Genomic DNA, 20,465 nt, shown 5'->3' on the forward strand with positions numbered 1-20,465 from the left:
GCCAAACTTGCTTTTTTTTTTATTTATTACACCAGCCAACAAAAAAGTCCAGAAAACCTTTTCTAAAGTCAATTTGTCAACTTAATGAACACATTTTTTTTCAACAGCTACTTCAGGTAATTTTTATCTGATGAAAAGCTATTTTAGTAGGCTATTAGACATAAATCTAACAGAAAAGTAATAGCGGTGATTTGGCAACAGTGGATATTAAATCCTGTAGACATTACTCAGAAAGTTTCCACCATGTGCTGCAACAGAGCACAGAAACATTTCTGCAAGTGCAATTTTAAAATAAAGACCTTTTGTTTAAACACAGTTTGCATTTATAGTTATTGGGTATCATAGGAAATGTGGTTAATAATTCCTTTGGAGCATTGTCATTTTGCATAAGCTTCTCTTTTTTGGACTTAATTTAAATTCTTTTCTTTTATTTCAGAGGAAAAAAATGACGAAACACAGAAAGACACACCACACCCAGGCAGTATCTTGTATAATTTATATTGAGGACATGTTAAAAACATTAGTTTCCCTTTATAAAACAGTTACCTGTGGTCAAAACTATAACAGTGTCCTGGTTGTCTGAGTCCACCATAAACATCACATGTACTGTGACTGCTGAAATGGATCTTAGTACCATGTGCATATGGAATTTATATGCACATTGAATATCAGACTGGGGTCCCGAGCTGCTCTCAGCTCAGTTTGGCTGGTTGTTCATGTGTAAGCCTGAATGGTAAGACTGGATGTCCTCCCCGATGAACTCAGACACTGTGGAAAGGACAAAAAAAACACAAAACAAAAATCAGCTTGGAACACAGTACATATCATCGAGCATATGTCTGCATCGTATACTCAGTGTCATTGTCAGAGTGTGTTCATTTCAACCTAGGATTGAAGACGTGAAAGCTAAATGTATGCATTGATTTATTTAGAAATTAGAATGAATCCCATCCTCTTACAAAAAGTCTTTTTCCCAACATTTTTACTGACAGTATAAAATCTGGAAAAACTGGAAGAAAGACTAAATGTCAAAAGCAAAACGTTGATTTTTTTTTTACGCTGCCCTTCAAAACACAGCTGTGAAAATGCTTAGAGAACATCTAAAAATAAAATTAAAATGCCACAAATTATTTTCAGCCAAGTGCCAAGAGGTTACAAGTAAATACACTGTTATTAGTTTATCACTTCCTATTTCTCATCTGATAAAACATAACAAATTACATTCTGAAAGAAAAATGGGAAAATCACATTGAAAACCTAAAAATAGCATCTCGTCATGGTCTATCAATTCTGTTTGATTCTTTTTTAACTCCTCCTGTTCATATTAAGACTTGACTTTGGTTCACTTGTGTGCCGTTGTTCTTGTACAGCTCCTGTTTTGTGTTTTGCATTTGTTTTATTCCTCGTTTTATTTTGGAACAGCCTTTTCCCTCGTGTCTGCTGTGGGGTTTTGCCTCCTCCTTTTCTTGCCCGTCCTCCGTATTTATCTGTCTAAACTGTTGCCACCTGTTTCTCATCAGCCGCTGACAGTCTGTATATACAGCACTGTCTCTCCTTCTTCCTTTTGTCAGTCCACCTGTTCACCAAACCTGCATGGTTGCTGAGGTATTTGTGGTTGTGTTCTTCCTTATGGTGTTTTATCATTTACATTACTGTAAATGATAAACTGTTGCTGCATATTGTTCAAAAAGTTTTAATTATAAGCTTTATTGTTCCCAAAGCTGTCTGCTTTTTATCCAGGTCCTCATCCTGTCTATACCCTCATAACACATCTGTCACTCTGCTGTTAAAATATCAACAACATATATTCAAGCAAAGCTAGGCAACCTTTATATTAATTACTGCTTGATTGTCACTGTTTTCATTCAGTGCTACACTCCAGATGTTTTCTTGACAATAAGGGTATCCTGCTCCGGTCCTCGAGGGCCATAATCCTGCAGGCTTTCCATGTTTTCCTGATCCAACACACCTGACTCAAACTAATCACCCATTGTGCAGAACTTTATAGGCTGTTGGATCCAATCAGCATGAGCCAAGTGTGTTGGAGATGGGACACATTGAAAACCTGTAGGACATCGCCCCTCGAGGACCGACTTTGGAAACCCCCTGCTCTACATTTTCTATTCCTGCTTCATCCACTTCTGGATAACAGAAGAGCGAGAACCTGTCCCAGCTGCCACTGGGCGAGAAGCAGGGTCTGGCTTGGACTGTGGTGGCTCTGTGGTGGACTGGACAGGTCACCATGCTATCACAGGGTCACAAATATCATGCGTCAACAGGTACATTTCCTCCTATGGTTATTTTAGAGCCATGATTAAGCCTAAATTGCATTGTTTTTTGGGTGTTAAGAGAAAGCAGGAGGATCCTGAGAGAACCCACATATGCATGGGACCACATAGACCAGCGATGCCCAGCACTGGTCTTCAAGGGCAACAGTCCTGCAGGTTTTCCATGTATCTCTGTTCCAACACACCTGACTCAAACAAATCACTCATTGTGCATTTAATTGGCTGTTGGATCCATTTATTGGAAGCCAGGTATGTTGTAACAGGTACAGATTGAAAACCTGCATGACAGCGGCCCTCGAGGACCAACTTTGGGGTTCAGGGATCACCAGATCCTTGAGAGCAATCATCCTGCAGGTTTTATTGTTTCTCTGGTACAACACGCTTGGTTTAAATCAGGGGGGGTATCCGCCAGGTTTTTTGTCCTTTCCCTCTACATACACAACTGATTCAAATCAAATGGATCCAGCAGCTTCTTGACGACCTATTTATGAATTTCGGTCATGTGTGTTGGAGCATGAAAACAACAAAAACCTGCAGGATACCGACCCTTGAGGACTGGCGTTTGATAACTGTCGTCTAAATGAAGAGTTTCTCCAACATCTTCTGCATCTGCCTGTTAATGAGTCAGTTGTGTTGCAGCAGGGAAACACTAAAACCTACAGGATGTTTTAAGAAAAAATTGTAGCAACTCTGAGGATTTGCACAGAAATAATCTGAGGTTTCAGCCAAGTTTCAGCTCTGAAACAGGACTGCTGCAAGTTACCAGTGATCTCTCTGTCTTTAGCAGTTTCTGTGTAAGTGCTGTTGGAAATCAGTGCTGCATTGGATCCTGATCAAACACATTACTGTGTTACAGAGACCGGAGCAACTATTAAATCACAAAGACAACTGCGGGTAGTTTCATTGATTGCTAATTTCTGTTAAACTGTGTTGTTGTTTTTTTTATCTCTGTGGATCCAAATCATGGCTGTAATGTGGACATTTAGTTTTCATTAATACTATTGCAAAAATTTAGATCAATAAACTTATCTCACCTTCTTCAAAGGTAATGTGGTGCATAGATGCAGAGCTGGTAAACTCCAGGGGGCACTCCTGGATCTTGTTATCTACTTCTCCTCCATGTCCTGAGCCCAACACCCTTCCCTGGTGGTCCCAGCCCTCATAGTGGGAGTAAGGCGCTGGGCTGATGTCCTGATAGGGGTTGGATGGAGGTGATGGACACGCCTCCTGAGGATAAGCTGAATACTGCGGGTAAGGTGAGGTGGGGATGGGAGGCAGAGGGGAGTTTGAGATAGGACTTCCTGTAGGGAAGGGGCTTAGGGAGGAGGAGTGGGAAGGAGAGGGTGATGAAGATAGATAGGGAGAGTCCAGCCATGGGGAAGGAGAGGGGGAAGGAGGTTGTGGGCCACGGGGGTACAGAGGGGGAAGGAGCTCAGTGAAGCCCAGCTCCAGGTTCTCAAAACTGGGATGACGTTCAGACAAAGTTGCCCTGGACCCGCCGGGCTCCTCCACAGTGTCGGCTTTAGAGCAGTACTCTTCTTGGAAGGTCATGGTCGGGCAGGGGGGGGAGTAAGTGGAAGGGTAAGGGGGCAGGTGGAAGCCCATGCCTCGTTCATCAGACATATGGAAGCCCCTGTCCATTCTGGGTGGAGCCCCACCTGGACACATGGTCCCGCCTTCCAGAGGTGTCACAGAAGGTCGGGACAGCAGGGGATCATCCTCTTTGAACATAACTGAGAGGAGAAACAAAAATAAAGGAGACTTACATTGTTGGGTCAAATTTGTATCATAAATGTGTCCTTGTGGTGGAGTTAGTGACTAAATGTGAAGATATCATTTGACTCTTAATTAAAAAATTTAAGGTCTCAAGTAGAGCTGTCTGATATTATAGGCGAATATTCGCATTAAAATGCAAAATCAGAAATTATCGGTATCCGTTTGTACTTTTTTAATGACACATTCTTTACACAACATGCACATATTATATATCAAACTCTTCAGCTACATCTCATTTTACTCAAACTTACAAAATATAAAAGATGTCATGGATAGTTTTCCAGATATTTTTGGTATTGGCTGATATCAGTTTCGGAAATCAATAGTTGGACAAAATCAGTATATCAGGTATCAGTAAAAAAAAATATATATATTGAACATTGCTAGTCTCAAGACTTCATTGCCCCCAGAAGAATTATGTAATTTTCTTAAAAGTACTACATTTATTTTTCAGCGGTTTTAAAATATTTATTTCTGTTGATAATTCCTGCTTTATGTAAAAAAAAACAAAAAAACAATTCTTACAAAAAGTGTGCTATTGTTTTAAAAAATCATTCAAAAGGCACTGATTATCACAGAATGGCCAATAAAATTATAATTATAAGACAACAAATATGTTTCTATTGACATTTGTGACTCTTATTTTAAAAAGTATAGTGTAGTGTATAATGGTGTAAGTAAGTAAATAATCCAGTAAAGTTAAATACTCTCTTTAGGGCACAAAATTTAACAATACTGATTTTAGAGTTCATTTTGCTCATTTGCAATGAGAGGAGTTGTTTCAGAATCTCAGCTCAAACAGCATACTCCTGGGACTGAGAAGTGTCTTTACAAATATGTTTAAATAATCTAAATATGCTCAATGAAAGTAGTTTTTAAAGGAAAGCTTTCTGTTTTGTTTTTCTTTTTTTTTTGTCTCCCGAGGTTCATTTTCTACAAGGACAGCTTCTTCTTTCACTGAATTACAACAATTTGTAACAACTTTATTCATATCTAGCTAAACAACAAAAGCATGTCTGATTCACCTTTGTTTTTTATGCCTTTTTAATAGCTCTCTTCAGGTTTGCATCTATAGAAAATGCAACATCAGTCGATACAGCTGTTGTGTCCAAACTAGATATCTGTAAGTCGAAGTGAAGCTGCAAAACTAAACCAATGCTTCTAAAGCTTCTTAGTATTTAAAATAAGAAAAAAATGTCTTTAAAACTTAACACTTATTAGGTATTTAAAGTTTTTCAGTTATTTTCAGGCTTTTTGAGCCACAAAAGGTTGTAGCAATGCATGAAAGAAAATCAACTTGTTTCAGGTAAGTTTTTAAAGACCCGAGCTTAACTAAAGAGTGGCACACAGGTCAGCGAGCTGTGACTGTGTACTCACCAGGCAGGTATTTGAAGCAGTGAGTGCTGCTTCGTTTTCTTTTCCCATTAGAGACATACAGACTGACGGACACGGGCCGACTGACAGAGAGGTCACTGTAGGCTGGAACCCTCACACATAATAGACACTAGAAGAACCACAAGAAAAGGACCATGCAAAGGAAATCATGGAGTGGACCATCGACAAATAAAATGTATCTCCTGAATGTAGAGGGTCTCAAAATTACCTCGTTGCTGTTGTCGCGGTCAATATGAGCCTCCTCTTCCCACTGTAACTTACCATCTAAAATGTGAAAGCATGAGGCACAATTAAAGACAAAAGTGAAATAACGCAAACAACGTAATGAGGATAATTTTATTACAAGGCTGAAGCCTTTAGTCGACATTGACCTGATCTGCTATGACCAGTTTAACTCACAGTGAGAACATTAACAGGCATGCCAATGAGGGAAGCAACAAAAAATCAAAACATAATGTTTATGCACAAACTTCTGATTAATAAACTTTAAGATGATGGAATGAATGAATGTATGTAACAGAGTTCATTTATAATATAATTCCAGTTGCCCTTTGATGGATTTCTATCATTTAGGCCTTATTATATGTAATTTGATTTATTCTTATAAGTTTCTACTATTTTCAGTCACCAGTTTTTATTTATTTACATTTATCGTGACAGAGTAGTTTAAGTTCTGATTTATTTTTGCGCACTTGAACACCACATGGTTGAGCATGCAGACTTGATACAGGTGCCCCCTCCATCTAGCATCAGTCTGATATCATGTTGTATTGATGCCGTGACCGTGGGAGATGATGAGCCTGATTTGTTTTATGTTTTGAACCAGATGTGCTATTAAAGAAGCCTCTGAGCATGAGACTGGCTATCTTGGTTTTCATTACAAATGGCACATAAAAGAAGATCCTAACCCCTACATGTAGACAAAAATAAGCTAATTATTTATGTTGTTATTTGAGTTTGAGTCATGCATGTTGGTGATGAATGTCTGGATTATTATTATTATTATTATTATTATTATTATTATTATTATTATTAATAATAATAATAATAATAATAATAATAATAATAATAATAATAATAATAATTCCTTACAAAGTCCTTTCAACATGGCCTGAATGCACAAAAAAACAATGCTGCGCTTTTTTCTTTTGCATCATTAAAATAAAAAATACAGACAAAGTTAACATATTTGGACGCCACTAATATAATCATTCTGAATGACTGGGCCTTTTAAGCCCTCCGTGCCGGATGTCATGTTGGCCATGGCTGTAGGGGGGCCTTTCACGTCAGTGGTCCTTTGACCAGTGCCCATGCTGGTGCCCTTGCATCTGTGGTCTGGTTGACTCCTGGTCCAGACGGCTTTTGTGATATTCTTTCAGCTCAGCAACACATTACTAGGTGTATGAATGATGATAAAGATGAGTGTTGGAAATGGTGCATGTGTCTGGAAGTGGAGGTGTGGAAAGGGCAGGCTGATGACTTATTCTTTGTAGTGTTTCAATAAGAACTTTATGTTACATTTATTTGTAGGAAAAGAGCTTTTTAAATAAAGTTTGATTTGATTTGTTTGTAACCTTTGGAGTGGTACAGCAGTCTTGTGTAGCTGGTAAACTCAAATAGTAATACTCATGGTGCATTATTCTTAACAGAACATGATCATGGTTACCTGACCCTCTTTCCATGAAAAGAACTCTGGAGATTGGTAGGAAGTTGGTACCGCTCAGCAGTAGCTCCTCCCCTCCCTCCACAGAACAGGAGGTGAGACTGACGGACTCGATGACGGGCAGTTCCTGGGCCGAACGCTGGGCTGAGGCAGAGAGAGACGATAAATGCACAATGACCTCCAGGAAGGATCTCAGTAACATTAATTTAAAATCTATACAGCATATGTGAAATTTCCCAAGTTTCTCACAGCATTCGATTGGCAAAGAGGCAACCTGCAGAGCCAAAACCCGTCCAGGAGGGGCCGCGGGGGGCGCCAGAGGAAGGTGGGTACGAAACACCAATCTGACACGAGTGTTTTTCCTTCCAACATCCGTTTCTCCCTTTCGCAACTCAATGTCTGAATTTCTCAGTTTCAGAATCCCAGCGCAGTCGATGCTGTGAAACACAAAATGTTTTGCTGAACATATTTCTGCAGCAATCTGCATCATGCTTTCACAGTTAAGCACCACGTTCTGACACCAGGCCTGGTTAGGAAGAAGTTTTTATTCACACTTCTTGTTGTTTATGTTCTTTAAGTTCTATTCTTCAAGAAATAAATCTGTTGAGACTTTCAACCCGTTGGTGATGAGGCAAATATAAAAAATTTTTGTTATTTGGGTAAAAATATTCATGTAACATGACTGATATGTCCATTTGTTTATAAATTTATTTACTCAGTTATCTCAGATTCAAGTTATTTCTTATTTTATTAAGTTAAGAAATAACTTTAAGGTCTTTGAAATACAGAAAATGATCTGCATCATCTGCATTTAAAGCTTGTGGAGTCATTTGTACTTACTAATGTAGAAAACACTTTAAAAATCTGAATCAACAAGTAATGTTCAACTTCAAACAAAGAAAATATAAATGGCTGAATCTCAAATGAGACAAAACAATGAAATAATAACAAATTCTGAACTGTAAGTAAAGGCTTCACTTTCCTGCAGTTTTCTGAACACAGTAGACTTGTAAGAATAACACAGTGAAGCTCATGACAAAGATCTACATGCAAACATCTACTTGTTTCTTTGCAACTCACAGTGCAGTCATGTTGTTCTCTGGGCTGAGGGGGATGTCCAGCAGTTTGGTCCCTGCCTGGACGCTCTCATGACTGGCAGTGCCGACCATCTTCCCCGTCACCCTGCAGGAAGAGAAACATCTGAAGTTAACAAATAAATTATACAAGACTCACCTAAAAATCTATCAAATGTAAGCTTTGTGTGATTTCACAAGAACTTTAAAGACCCAATTAATATTGCAAATAATGCTGCAGCATTTCTCTGTTTTGGGTCATTTTTGTTATTTTGTCAGATACAAATTGTTACTTTAACTTTCTTATTACACTTTACTGTCACTTAAGAGTGTGCAAGGTTCAGCTGATGATTTAAAGCAGCATCTATCTATCCAACATTTTAGAGTTTGTATTTGATGTTTTCAGCAACAATTCAAAATCTGCATTCCTAAGAACAACAGTGACATATAGATTCAGACAAATGTAATCAAATTCAACCATGTCTTATAACCCACTAGAAATGTGCTCGAGTCCATTTCTCTGCAAGTAAACCCTGTTTTATTATTGATAATAATTTTTTTGCCACTCTGGTGCCTGCAGAATGGCAAACTATAATGCAGTGTGTAGTACGGAAGCATGTACTGACTGTATAAGCAAGCATATTTTAGAGGAATCGTGCGTAATTAGAATAATTTATTAACAGGCTGATTGCATCAGCGTATTAATAACTTATTAATAACGTAACAGGAGTTTTTAATGCACCATTTGTTGCTAGTGTCTGACTGGTGTCTTTTTTGCTATCATATTCTTACCAATCCCTCTAAAACACATATTTTGGTAAACAATGTCTCCCTATTACTAAATCACATGTTAACATTCTGAAATATTCAATGAATATAACAGATTAAGCAAATTATGGGCATAGAAAAGGCTGAGTGATATTGACATATTTGATCCTTTTCTGCATTGACTGGGTGGTCTCATCTAAAGTTATACTGAAAATAACTGATGTAAAATATTTCCTGAAGCAACAATCAAAGCAGCTGGTGGTTGGTTACACAATGCTTAGAGCCGCAGCCTGCTGATGATGCGTGAGTTCCCTGACTTTTGTGCCACTTGATTATTATATACAATGAAAAGATGCAGTGCAATAATATTGCATCCCGACAGAAACATTGTGGAGGTCACTACCTGTGTATCTGATAGAAAGGATGTGGCCGGATTGATCGGTCGTCAGCTGTTCCAACGAAAACCTGCAGTGAGAGCGGCTTCCTCTCTGTGTAGCCACACAGCTGTACAGAGAGACACAGTGTGAGCGATGAAATCAAACTGTGAGGAGGCCAGCAGCAGTGACACTCAACACGGAGCCTTGTTTCATTTTTATGTGAAAACAATTGAACAAAATCTCTATTTAAATTGACTTTAAATTCCCCAAGAGGATTAATGTAACATCACTATAAATTCATCTTAAGTGTCATGAAGCAAATATGGGAAACTTTATTGTCTCAAATCAGTATTGTGTCAAAACATTTGTCATCAGTCCGCATGTCCGTTTCACCTTGACGACAGGGTGCCCCGTTGGCGCTGCTTTGACAGCTCCCCTGCTTCCCTCGGTCTCGTAGTGGGCACGATGGTGCGGGCGAGGCTGTACCTCAATACGCAGCTCATACTGGTCAAACTGGGATGGCAGTGGCCAGTCGAGTGGAGGCAGGGCGTTAGACCTGAAAGGAATTAGATCCGATTTTATTAACTGCAGTGAGTACATAAGATGTTAATATATAATTCTTTAGCAATGCAAATAATACATACATGTCTTACTGACATTTAAAACATGACAGGGGCTAAGTTCATGATTAGTTCTTAAAAAGAAGAACTTTTGAGTTTCACTCATGAACATAAGCACATGCTTTTAACACAGGTATAAATTGCTATATACATAAATAAACAACCCCAAATCACATTTTGAGGATGTTTTGACACACACACCTGACCAAATCAGCTTTCCATATACAGAAACCATGCAACTACCTAAAGAACAAAAGACATCATTTGATATCTTTTGGCATCTTTGGCAGTGAACATTTGGATTCAGAAAGACACCAAAAGATGTCTTTGGCAGCCAGTGAGGTAATGTTGTACTTTTAAGACTATTTAGGCTGAGAACAAACTTTTGCTTTAATTTTATGTGCACATCTATCTCGTGTACCCTCCCTACATTTGTGCGTCAGTTTGCTTAAATCCTCAGAAATTGCTGCAATGCATAGATGCACAATGGAGATAACCAGTAAATGCAGTGTTGGGGCAAGTGTTACTAGACATCCAACATTCTCACTTTTAGGCTCTTAAAGGCCTGGAAAGCCAAAACATGTTTGTTTAATAATTACAACATCAGTCAATTTCTAACTTCCTTCATTTTCTCCAATTTTGAAATTTACACTGTGTAAGTTCAGCAGAAAGCCTTTGTAGCTTTCTGCCATGTCATCCAGTTTAATCTTCCAATAACAAACTGAGCACACTGACAAGCATACAAACAGTTATGCCAAAAAAAAAAAAAAAAAAAAAAAAAAAAAAAAAAGCCAGCTGCAGAAAGTAAAGTTAAAAAGTAAAGATTTCTTGGAGTAAAATGGAACATGAATAAAGTCATACTTAGGCTACTTTGCTAATTGCATGTGGACATGCAATGGGTTTTCATTAAAATTCATTACTTGGTTATGACATTCAGTTAAAAAAAAAAACATACTGATGGCCAAATCATAACCTTAAGCCCCCCCACCCAGAGGACGTATTTGATTAAAAAATGTCTTTCTCATTAACATGGTTATATTTCTATGTGCCTGTTAACATTAAATGCAGAGAGACGACCAAAAGCTGCCTTTATGATCTTTGTGCCAATATCTAATGATTATATGAAGACATTCTTATACACAAAAGTGTAGAAAAAGAGGAAAACACTGTTTTAAACTGATTGCTTAGAACAAACTAAAGTCTGGTTTTACAACCATTATTTTATGCCTGTTTATAGTTATTTCAAACCTTTCCAATTTTTTAAATGAACATCCAACATAAAACAGGCAAAAACATAAAATGTTCTTGCCCCGCTGTGAATGTCAAATCCCTCTGTTTTTATCATCAAATCCTCTAAATGTGAAGCCACAGTGGTTCCTTAAACCTCTCTTTTGAAATGGTCAGTGATGGAGGTTTAGATATTAAAACTCAGCAAAGTTTAACTGTATCCAAAACCACAGCAAATTCAATTTCCTCCTTTAAATCTATCTAATTTACATTTCTTAATTTATCTGTACCCTCTGTGTTTTGTTCTTTTTACATATTTTATTGGGTACTTACTGTTATTAATTTCATTTTAAAATGTCTTACTTGTTTAATAATTTTAATGAGATCATTTTATTTGATTTTAGTAAGTGATGTAGTCAACTTTTGATGTCCAGCACTTTGGAGACAGTCTGTTCTTAAATTGTGCTTTATAAATAAAGTGGATTGGATTAGATTGGATAAATTTCACTGACAAAAATTATTTATTTGAGCTGAGAACAGTGTAAGGCGGGGTGATGTAATGGTTCTTGCCTGAACAGAGGGCTGTGGGCACTGGCTCTGGTTCTGCCCCAAGCCAGAGCAGGGGGTACAGAGAGGTAGTCCATGCCCATTGAGGGAGGCTCTCTCCTGGTCTGCTGGGTGTCTGGTAGTGGGCAGGGGGAGCTGTGTGGAGCCTGCTCCTGATCCCCCTCCCTGGGAGATAACTAGAACACAAAATGTTCACAGCTCTTTGTCTGAAGTCTTTTTATTTATCTCTGGAAAGACAACATTTAAAAAATACCACCAAACAAGCTAACCATCTCTACCTGTTCCAAAGATGTCTTCCTGGTCTTCTGAGGGATGCTGAGCTCACAGCTACTTGGCGGAGCTTGTGACTGAGCGATGGACTCTCCACCCTCCAGGCTGCATCCTTGCAAATCCTCAGAGTAACTGCCTCTCCGTGAAGTGCAGGGGGAGGCCAGTGGAGAGTTCCTGCGCTTTTTACCCCCAGGTGAAGTAGGCCTTGAAGATGGCGAAAGCCCAAAGTTGAGTGTGGTGTCATTGAGATCATCCTCCTCCACCAGCAGGGAGTCGCAGCTGGAAGCAGGGCTTAGCCAGCCTCGGGAGGAGGGACTGGAGGCTGGGCTGGGGCTGAGAGAACCTGGGCATCTGTCACGGTAGGTAAAAGGGTCCAGCAGGGGGAGGTAGAGGCGCTCTCTGTCCCACCCACCGCTGTTGCCCATGTCCCAATAACTGGGAATGATGGGTGCGGGGTCATCTTCAGGTGAAATAGTGGTTATCTGGATACTGGGACACTCGACCACACAAGACTCTGAAACCTGAAGAACAGAAGAGAGAAAGCAGGTGTTACTATCTTGCAGGTTTCAGGTATGTGAAAGGAAACCCATTTGTTTCAGATTCTTTTTCACTTGAAGCATATATGACAACTAAAATTTACCATTGTGACAGCATCAGGCTGCGATTGATTACAATGCAACAGTTTTTAAAAAATCCACATTTATGGTCCAAGTTTTGTTTATAACAACACAACTTATGAGAAAAAGTTATGCAAATTTCAAAAAGTTGCATATTTTACAAGCTTAACAAGTAGTTAAATACATAAATAAGAAAGAGACTGGCTGACAAAAGAAATACAAACTGCATGGATTGCTATTCAGAAAAGTTATTCTGTAAAATGCAAAATATTTTCCATACTGTGCCTGCTTCACTAGCTGCCTGAAATCTGCTAAAGCCCATAGTTCATGTGGAGAAAGGAGCTTGTGACATTGTTTTACATGATTTACTGTTTTTATACAGCTTTTAAAGCTGATGCAGTATCATTACATTGACTGTAGGCTGTTTCTAAAATCTTTCTATTATATTCCTGTGATGGACTTATGATCTGTCCAGGTTGCATGACACGGCTGATAGGGTGCCAGCAGAATAAAGCAGAGAAAGAGGTGAAAAAATTACATTGTCCTTTGTTAAAACACATTTGGTATGCCAGATTTTGCAAGAGTGTGCTGCTCTAACACAGATTAAGCCTGCATTAAGTTCATTTCTCAAATTTTCTGACTCCAAAATGCAATTTAAAAACTCCTAGGGGATGCAGGACATTTTCTTTAACACACAGACTTGAAAGATTAGAGAAACTAGTTGACCTCAAGTTGACTTTTTCCACTTTATCATTATGTCGAGGTTTTGTTTAAATAGCTAATTAATATTTTGTTAAAATTTAAACAGCAAACATTAATGACATAGTGGAACTTTCTGGGCTGTAGACAATCCCAGCTGCTTTCAGGTAGTAGAAGGGTTAAACCCAGAACAGGACACACGAAACACTTTGAAGAAAGATTTTTTTTAAGTCTCTGATGTGACATTTCTGTGATCCAAAGAATGAAAAATTAAAAATATGACAACAAACATGTACTTTCTGTAAACAAGCTGTCTAACCTGAACAGAGCGTGCCGGGAGGCTTTCATAAGTCCCACTGAATTCTCTGATTGGTGCACGTCGAGGAGGCGGGGAGTGCATCCCTGCCCGCTGATTGGATGAGGGCGGCGGGCTGGGGATGCTGATTGAGTGTCCTACATGAGAGGCAGCCAGATGATCATCTGTAACTAAAAAAATGTAATCTTAAATTAGAAGAGAACCATATTATTTTGTTGGAATATGCAGACAATCAAGTATGGCTAAATAATTCTCTTTAATCTTTGTTTAATAAACACCCATCAAAAGTTCTGAGAATCTGCGAGTTTTTCTTTTTCTCCCTCAAATGGCATGACAAGAACTCATTAAATAGCCATTTTAAATTTTAAACACAATTTGTGACAAAGTAAGATATTTACATCAGCATGCTTCATTCATTATGTATTAATTTTGTGATTTAGCCCACAATAATTGTTGCCAAATAGAAAATTAACACTCAAAGGTGAAAAGAGCTGTCAATGCTATTATTTATTTTAACGTCATTATCTTGAGATCAGAAGTTGATTGTTTTGTCATTAAGAAAACAAAGTTAATTTTTGCATAATAACTGGTTAATTAATCATTTCTTGTGTAAAAATGGGTAAGTGGCTTTTAATATCATGAGAACAAAGTTTTTAAATGAAGAAATAGTATAATTCAACTTAACAGTTCATTTTAGCCTTTATTGCTTTATGACTATAAGGTTCCATAATAAAGAAATAACGGCATAAATGCTAAATTTTGTTTGTTGGATGACTATGTCAGCTTTCATGCTATCCAAAAGCAATTGGATGACCAGCTCCCAAAATCTTGATTTAGTCTGCACCTCTTAAAAAAAAAAAAAAAAAAAAAAAAAAAGCCTGATAGTAACATAAATTAACCTGTTCTCATGATAAAATAAAGCTCGTTATTCACAAACAACTAAAAATTTAACTTCGTAAACTTGGTAGGCAGCATTCAATATAATTTCCAAGCATGGCCTTAGTTTCTTTGTTCTTCACTTTTCCACTTCGAACAGTACAGCTAGCTAATGTGTTTTAAACACCTTTTTTTTTTTTTAGCAGCTAATTGCTAGGCAGTTAGCATTACATTGAAACTAAAAACATTTTGCCATTCCTTTCAGAGTGAACAGCAAATTAATAAACACATGCTGAATCTATTTATGTGTTTATTTTTTAAGGAAATTGCTTTTTGGTGTTGTTAAATGAGAAGGTAGCTGTTTTCTGGTCTTCAATTTTAATGCAACACTAAGCTAAGCTAACATGCTTCAAGTTGTAGCTCATATTAAACACAAACCGGATTAGACTTTTCATTCTATGATTTGTCAGAAACTGAACAGGAATTTTGGCAAGCTTTTGATAGAAAAAATTTCAGTACCTAACAGAGAAGTATCAATATACAGTGGGTAACTGGAAGAGTATAATGTGAGGAATAATAATCAACCTTTAATGTTCCATTATTTCTGAGGGCCACACGTTAGCCAGTTTACAGTAACTCTATGTTTAGTGCATGTAGCAAAGTGTGAAATGAGACTTTTAAACAATTCATGGAGATCAAAATACTATTCCATTAGGCGCTGCTAATCTTGAAAATAATAAAGTTTTTTTAAAGCAGGAAATCATCCAAATTTCTTTATATTTCGCCCGACAACCAACCAAACATGGACACAAACTCTCCAAACCACATACTATCCAAGCAATGTGTGGACGGCTTCCATATGGAGCCAAACAGTAGTTACTCTGTAATGAGTGAGGCTCCATCTGATCATTGTTGCTTCGCCGTGGCAGTGAGCCATGCAGGCAAATTTTGGGCAACGAGGACGAGACAGAAACCGCCAACAAATTTAGGCTTGGGGTGAAAAATCTCTTCAAATGTTTCCTGGCAAAAGAAATATTTCCAAGTGATTAAAGCCGTGCTGCTGAGGCAACTCTTCCGAGGGTGAATTTTTTTTACATGAAAGAGTGATTTAGATTGTGTATGTGCAGACCAGTGGAGAAGTTTATGAGCTCAGAATGCTTACCTAACACTTATTGAACACAGTAAAACGCTAATCCCCAGTCTAAAAGATGTCCTGAACTGACCTTCAAAAAAACCAATATGTGCTGCCAACCTGTACGTCAGGATCTTCATAAATGATTGTAAGATCAAATTGACAGGTCATGGGGTGCTTTATAAAGATTTGATATGTTTATTTCTTTGTTACTGTAGATAAATGTCAGGCTGTTACCTATTTATGAAATAATATATGTATGAATTTCCTGAAGACTATTGCATTACCAAGAAATACATTGATTGGCTGTAAATAGAAGGCAATCAAGGCTTTCAAGTCAAAAATACAATAATAACTCCATCCTGCCCTGAGTTACAAGCTCTGAAACCTTGGAATTGCTGTTGAAATAAATCTGTTATAAGTTTTGGTCATGTTGTTTTCTACATTTTCTTTTGGTTGATCCACAGCTGCAGGAAATCAAACATAAAAAATAACTGAGAATTCCTTTTTTGAGAGTTTGACATTTAAGAAACCCACGAACAACAGAATGCAAATTATTTGCATAAACATAAAATTTTACATTTTGTTTTTACTTTTAAGGGTTCCTCCAAAAAATATGCTCATATTAGGGTCAAAGCTGGCCTTTAAAAACAGGGAGCAGGAATATCATGACTGGTCCCCATTAAATAGGCAATACATAACTTTAATCATTATCCTTGTAAAATTCAGTGTATGTGCTATAAATAAAATAATTAAAGTCACATTTAATGTTTTCTCTAGCAAAACTGCTTCATCTTGTATGAGGAAAGACCAGAGGCAATTGTTACACAGTAAATTCCTCCTATGAAGAGTCACAGTGATGACACTTGACGTGCTCAGTATGATTTTTGCTGCCAGCCAGAAATTTTCAAGACAACTCACTAAACAGCTAACAAAACAACTGCTCTTGAGGTAAGAAAACCCCTGTTCCAATTAGCAGGATTACATCTTAAAGTTCAAGATGTCAAGATTATAGAATAAAAATTAAACTTAGAAAACGTATCCTGATGTTGCTGACTGACATACATGGTGACACATACAGTCCAACACCAGGTTTGTCAGTGACACATAGTTTTGTTAGAAAATTGAGACATTGCAGTCAACCTGCATCTGTCTAAAAGATTAAACACACTTTGTCTCTGAATCCATCTCCTTGAGGTCTGCTTTGAAATCCCTTTTTAAAGGCCAGCTTCATGTTATTCATATGTTTACCTTGCATTTATCTGATGCTAAAAGGCCTATCTTGTCAATATTTTGATCAAAATTGCTTTTCTGGATCTTTCTGTATTTAATTCATTGTGACCCATTTGCAGGCCAAAAAGGCAAGCTCAGATAGACCTCTTATTAGTCAGGATAGAACACTCTGACTTGTTATAAATTCAATAGTCTTGTCAGTTTTGGTCAAACAAATCAATGTCAATATCAGTAAGAACATCCAAAAGCTATAAAATGTGGGGGGAAAAGACTTAAATTGTCTCCTGGACGTTAGATACATCACTAGTCTCTGCACAAGATGAGGTAACACAGTGAGAGGTGAGACACAATGGGAAATCAGAAAATCCTAAACATGGGAATCTACTTTCAGCCAACAGAATGTTAATATTGATAAATTTCAATTTGGTTGATCTGGGACCAATAGTGGCGGTTCTTTGGTTTCACATGTTATGTGAATCGATATAAAAACTAGAAAGGAGGGACATGAGCATCAGCAGTAACACCCAAGACCAAAGCTTTTGACCTGAAGTGAAATCTCACTAACTGTAGCCTACATTCGTGCTTGGGGTGTGGTAACCTAAAGGACTGCCAGTGTGGGCGGGAAGTATCGAAGTGAGTGTGGATGTGAGGTGTGCGCTTGTGAGCGTGGAGGTTAAAAACGAAGGAGTCTGAAAGAGGGAGGTGTGCATGTGGTGCGTTCAGTACACAAGGGTTGAGGTTCCTCCCCAGATGGCAGCTGTTAACTCTGCTCACACGCACAGCTGATTAGAAACACATTGAGTTTGGGGCTCCTCGCACACACGCGCGTGAACGGTGAGATGTGCACGCAAATGCATACCACGCTAAAAACAAACACACAACGAAATAATTTCACCCAGGGAAACAGGCACGCAAACACATCACATGCAATTTCATACATAAACTCACATCTCATTTGCACAAGCACTGATGGAGGCCCTCATTACTGTACGTGCATGTACACAAACACGCGCGGGCACGCAAGCGTTCCAGTGCATTATGGAAGTGACTTTTAAAGTAATTAAAACTTCCTTTATCTTGGCTACTTCATCTAAACAAGACTCTAACCCAGATTGCTGCTGCCGGAGGAGTCCAGCTGTAGCAGAGCGCCTTCACTTTCCTCCCCGGCAACTGTGATCTCCGGCTCGGCTGTGCGCACCGGGGATGGCCCCTGGCTCTGCCGCTGCGGCGGATCCTCCTCAAACACCAGCTTGAACTCGAACTCGCCTTCTTCCCAGCCCGAGCCCGGCGCGGCCCCCATTGCCCTCCAGCACAGCGACGAGGACAAGATTCAGACACAGAGAAACGATCTTATCTCTTGTGTCGGACGCAGTGACTTCAATGTTCTTGGCGCGCCTCGGAAGAAAAAAAAACTTTTCTCGGAGGTATTCCCAAACTTTTGGCTTCCTCCTGTCAGCGTGTCATTGCGCACAAGTAGTCCTCATCTTTAAAAGTTTAAGTTCAGCAACTTCTTTTTTCCTTGTTACTTGCAAGTTGCTTTTTTTTTTTATATATAGATGTGATGTTTTTGGGTCCAAAAACAAATCTATGCTCAGGATAATTCAGTTCTCTCTCTTTTCATTCTTGTTCCAAAGATATCTCCATAACTTCTTCTTCTGTCCCGTTCACGTCAAATAGAGAGAGGGGGGGGGGGGGGGGAGTTTATCAAATATTTTTGTCGTCCTTTACCCTTAATTGCCTTTGGGTGGGTTTCCCAGCTCCAGTTGGTCCGTTACTCATTCCCCATAGGATCATATCTGTGTCAGTCATGAATCCCCTTGCCCAGCCTCCAGCCTCCCTCCTCTTCACCCCCACCCCTTCCCCCATTTTGGCTCACTCTGGAGGTTTCTCCTTGAGTTACATTAATTTCAGATCTACTTGCACACTCATTAGGTTTTTGTCATCACATTTTGCATCATGACAGCATCGTCATCCTGGTGCTTTTCTGGTCATTCCTGGTTATTCATATTAAACTGAGTTCCATATTACCTTCAGCACACATACAATTCACACCTTCAACTCCAAAACTATATGATTATTATTCTAATCATGATCAGGACACATGTCAAGCAGCCCACTGTCTCTGAAACCTGCCATGGCAGCCAGACCGGCTGCATGGCCACCAGGGCTGCAATGTTAACTGTTAGTTAGTGAACATAAGAGGGCCTATTTCCTGTGGTGATGACTGCCACAATTCTCCCCCTTTTTTTTTTTGCCCCCCCCCTGTGCTTTCTTCTCCCCTCCCTCCTCTCCTTCTCCTCTAAAGATCTGTTTCTCATTATCCTCTGCAGTCTGCTCTCTGTCTGAGTCAGGAGACGAAAAACTTAAATAAACACACTCTCCCTGGCTCTCTCTGCTTCAGCTACCCCTCCCTCCCCCCTCCGCTTGGTCTCGCTTCCTTCTTAGCTCTTGTTTGGTTCTCACAATCATTAGGAGAATGCTGTACTGGCGTGTAACTGGGAGCTTTTTTCACTCTCCCTGTCATCCTCTTGGGGTTGCGTGGGCAGGCCTTGGATCCTGGACTGGTCTCAAGATGTGGCAGTGTGGTATGGAGCGTATAAAGGGCTACCAGCAAGACAGATGTAAGCATTTCTTCTGAAAGTTTTGATAAATCCTGACAGTATATCCCAAAATGAAACAACTGGACTAAAACAAGATCAGGGAAATGGTTATTTGTCAGTACAAATAAAAGAAATCCCAAGGAAGGGAGCTTCTGGTGGTTTTGTATTGGCTGGTACAGGGACGCTGCTAGACATATGGGTTCTGCTGGGGCACAGGCCCCCTTTATTACTTTGATCACTTTGCTTTTTTATAAAAACCCAATCTTTATGAACTCTTTAAGACCAATGGGAGTGCTCTCAAAGTCTTGTTTTATTTCTTGCTTTTTTCACATACATCACACACCACACACACTTACAGCTTGTTACTGCACAAGAAGCGAGAGGCCGAAAGAACAACAACAACAACAGCAAAAAAATCTTTTTCATCTTCATACTCCATGAGAAGCTTTATCTACAACAGGGGAGGGATCACTGTGGGCAGCGACATGTTATTTTATGTGCAATGAACCCAGTTATTTAATATTTTCTGTGAAACCTCCTGTGCAGCAGGATGGGTTGTGCACACGCTGAGTCCATGTGTTTCAATTCCACATGTTGTAAAAATGTTTTTACTTTCTCACCATGATCAGCTGTTTTATCAAAATAAACTTTTTTTTTTTTAACCTTTTTTTATTGATATGTATTTACAAATATCAATACAAAGTCAGAACACTTTTTACTGTGACATTTCAGGGTCAAGTAATAACGGTAGCAACTTTTTTGTTCTTTTTGTTAATTAATCTGTGATATCCATAAATGAACATCAAAATCCTGCCTTCACTCTGAAACAACTGCTGCATCTGTCAGCTGTTTGTTACTCCAAGTGTGTTGATCACCTCTTCTCAAAGAAATCAGGAAGCAGCTGCTTGTCACTTTATTTCATCTCCTTCTCCTTTCTGTTTTTGGTTGCCTTACTTCCCTTTCTTGGG

General features: G+C 38.8%; 1 protein-coding gene across 1 annotated transcript; it reads right to left on the reverse strand.

The window, feature by feature from the left end:
- Positions 1–697: 697 nt before the first annotated feature.
- On the reverse strand, positions 698–18,197 carry nfatc4 (nuclear factor of activated T cells 4; the record flags this gene model as incomplete). Its single annotated transcript, XM_079243371.1, has 13 exons — positions 698–768; positions 3,323–4,021; positions 5,442–5,568; positions 5,668–5,723; positions 7,126–7,266; positions 7,372–7,559; positions 8,203–8,304; positions 9,367–9,467; positions 9,734–9,896; positions 11,758–11,930; positions 12,033–12,545; positions 13,660–13,820; positions 18,005–18,197. 13 exons carry the CDS (start codon positions 18,195–18,197, stop codon positions 698–700), a joined length of 2,688 nt encoding a protein of 895 aa, XP_079099497.1.
- Between the last annotated feature and the right edge of the window lie 2,268 nt (positions 18,198–20,465).

The sequence above is a fragment of the Telmatherina bonti genome (genome assembly GCF_933228915.1).
Source record: "Telmatherina bonti genome assembly, chromosome: 7".
NCBI lineage: Eukaryota > Metazoa > Chordata > Actinopteri > Atheriniformes > Telmatherinidae > Telmatherina > Telmatherina bonti.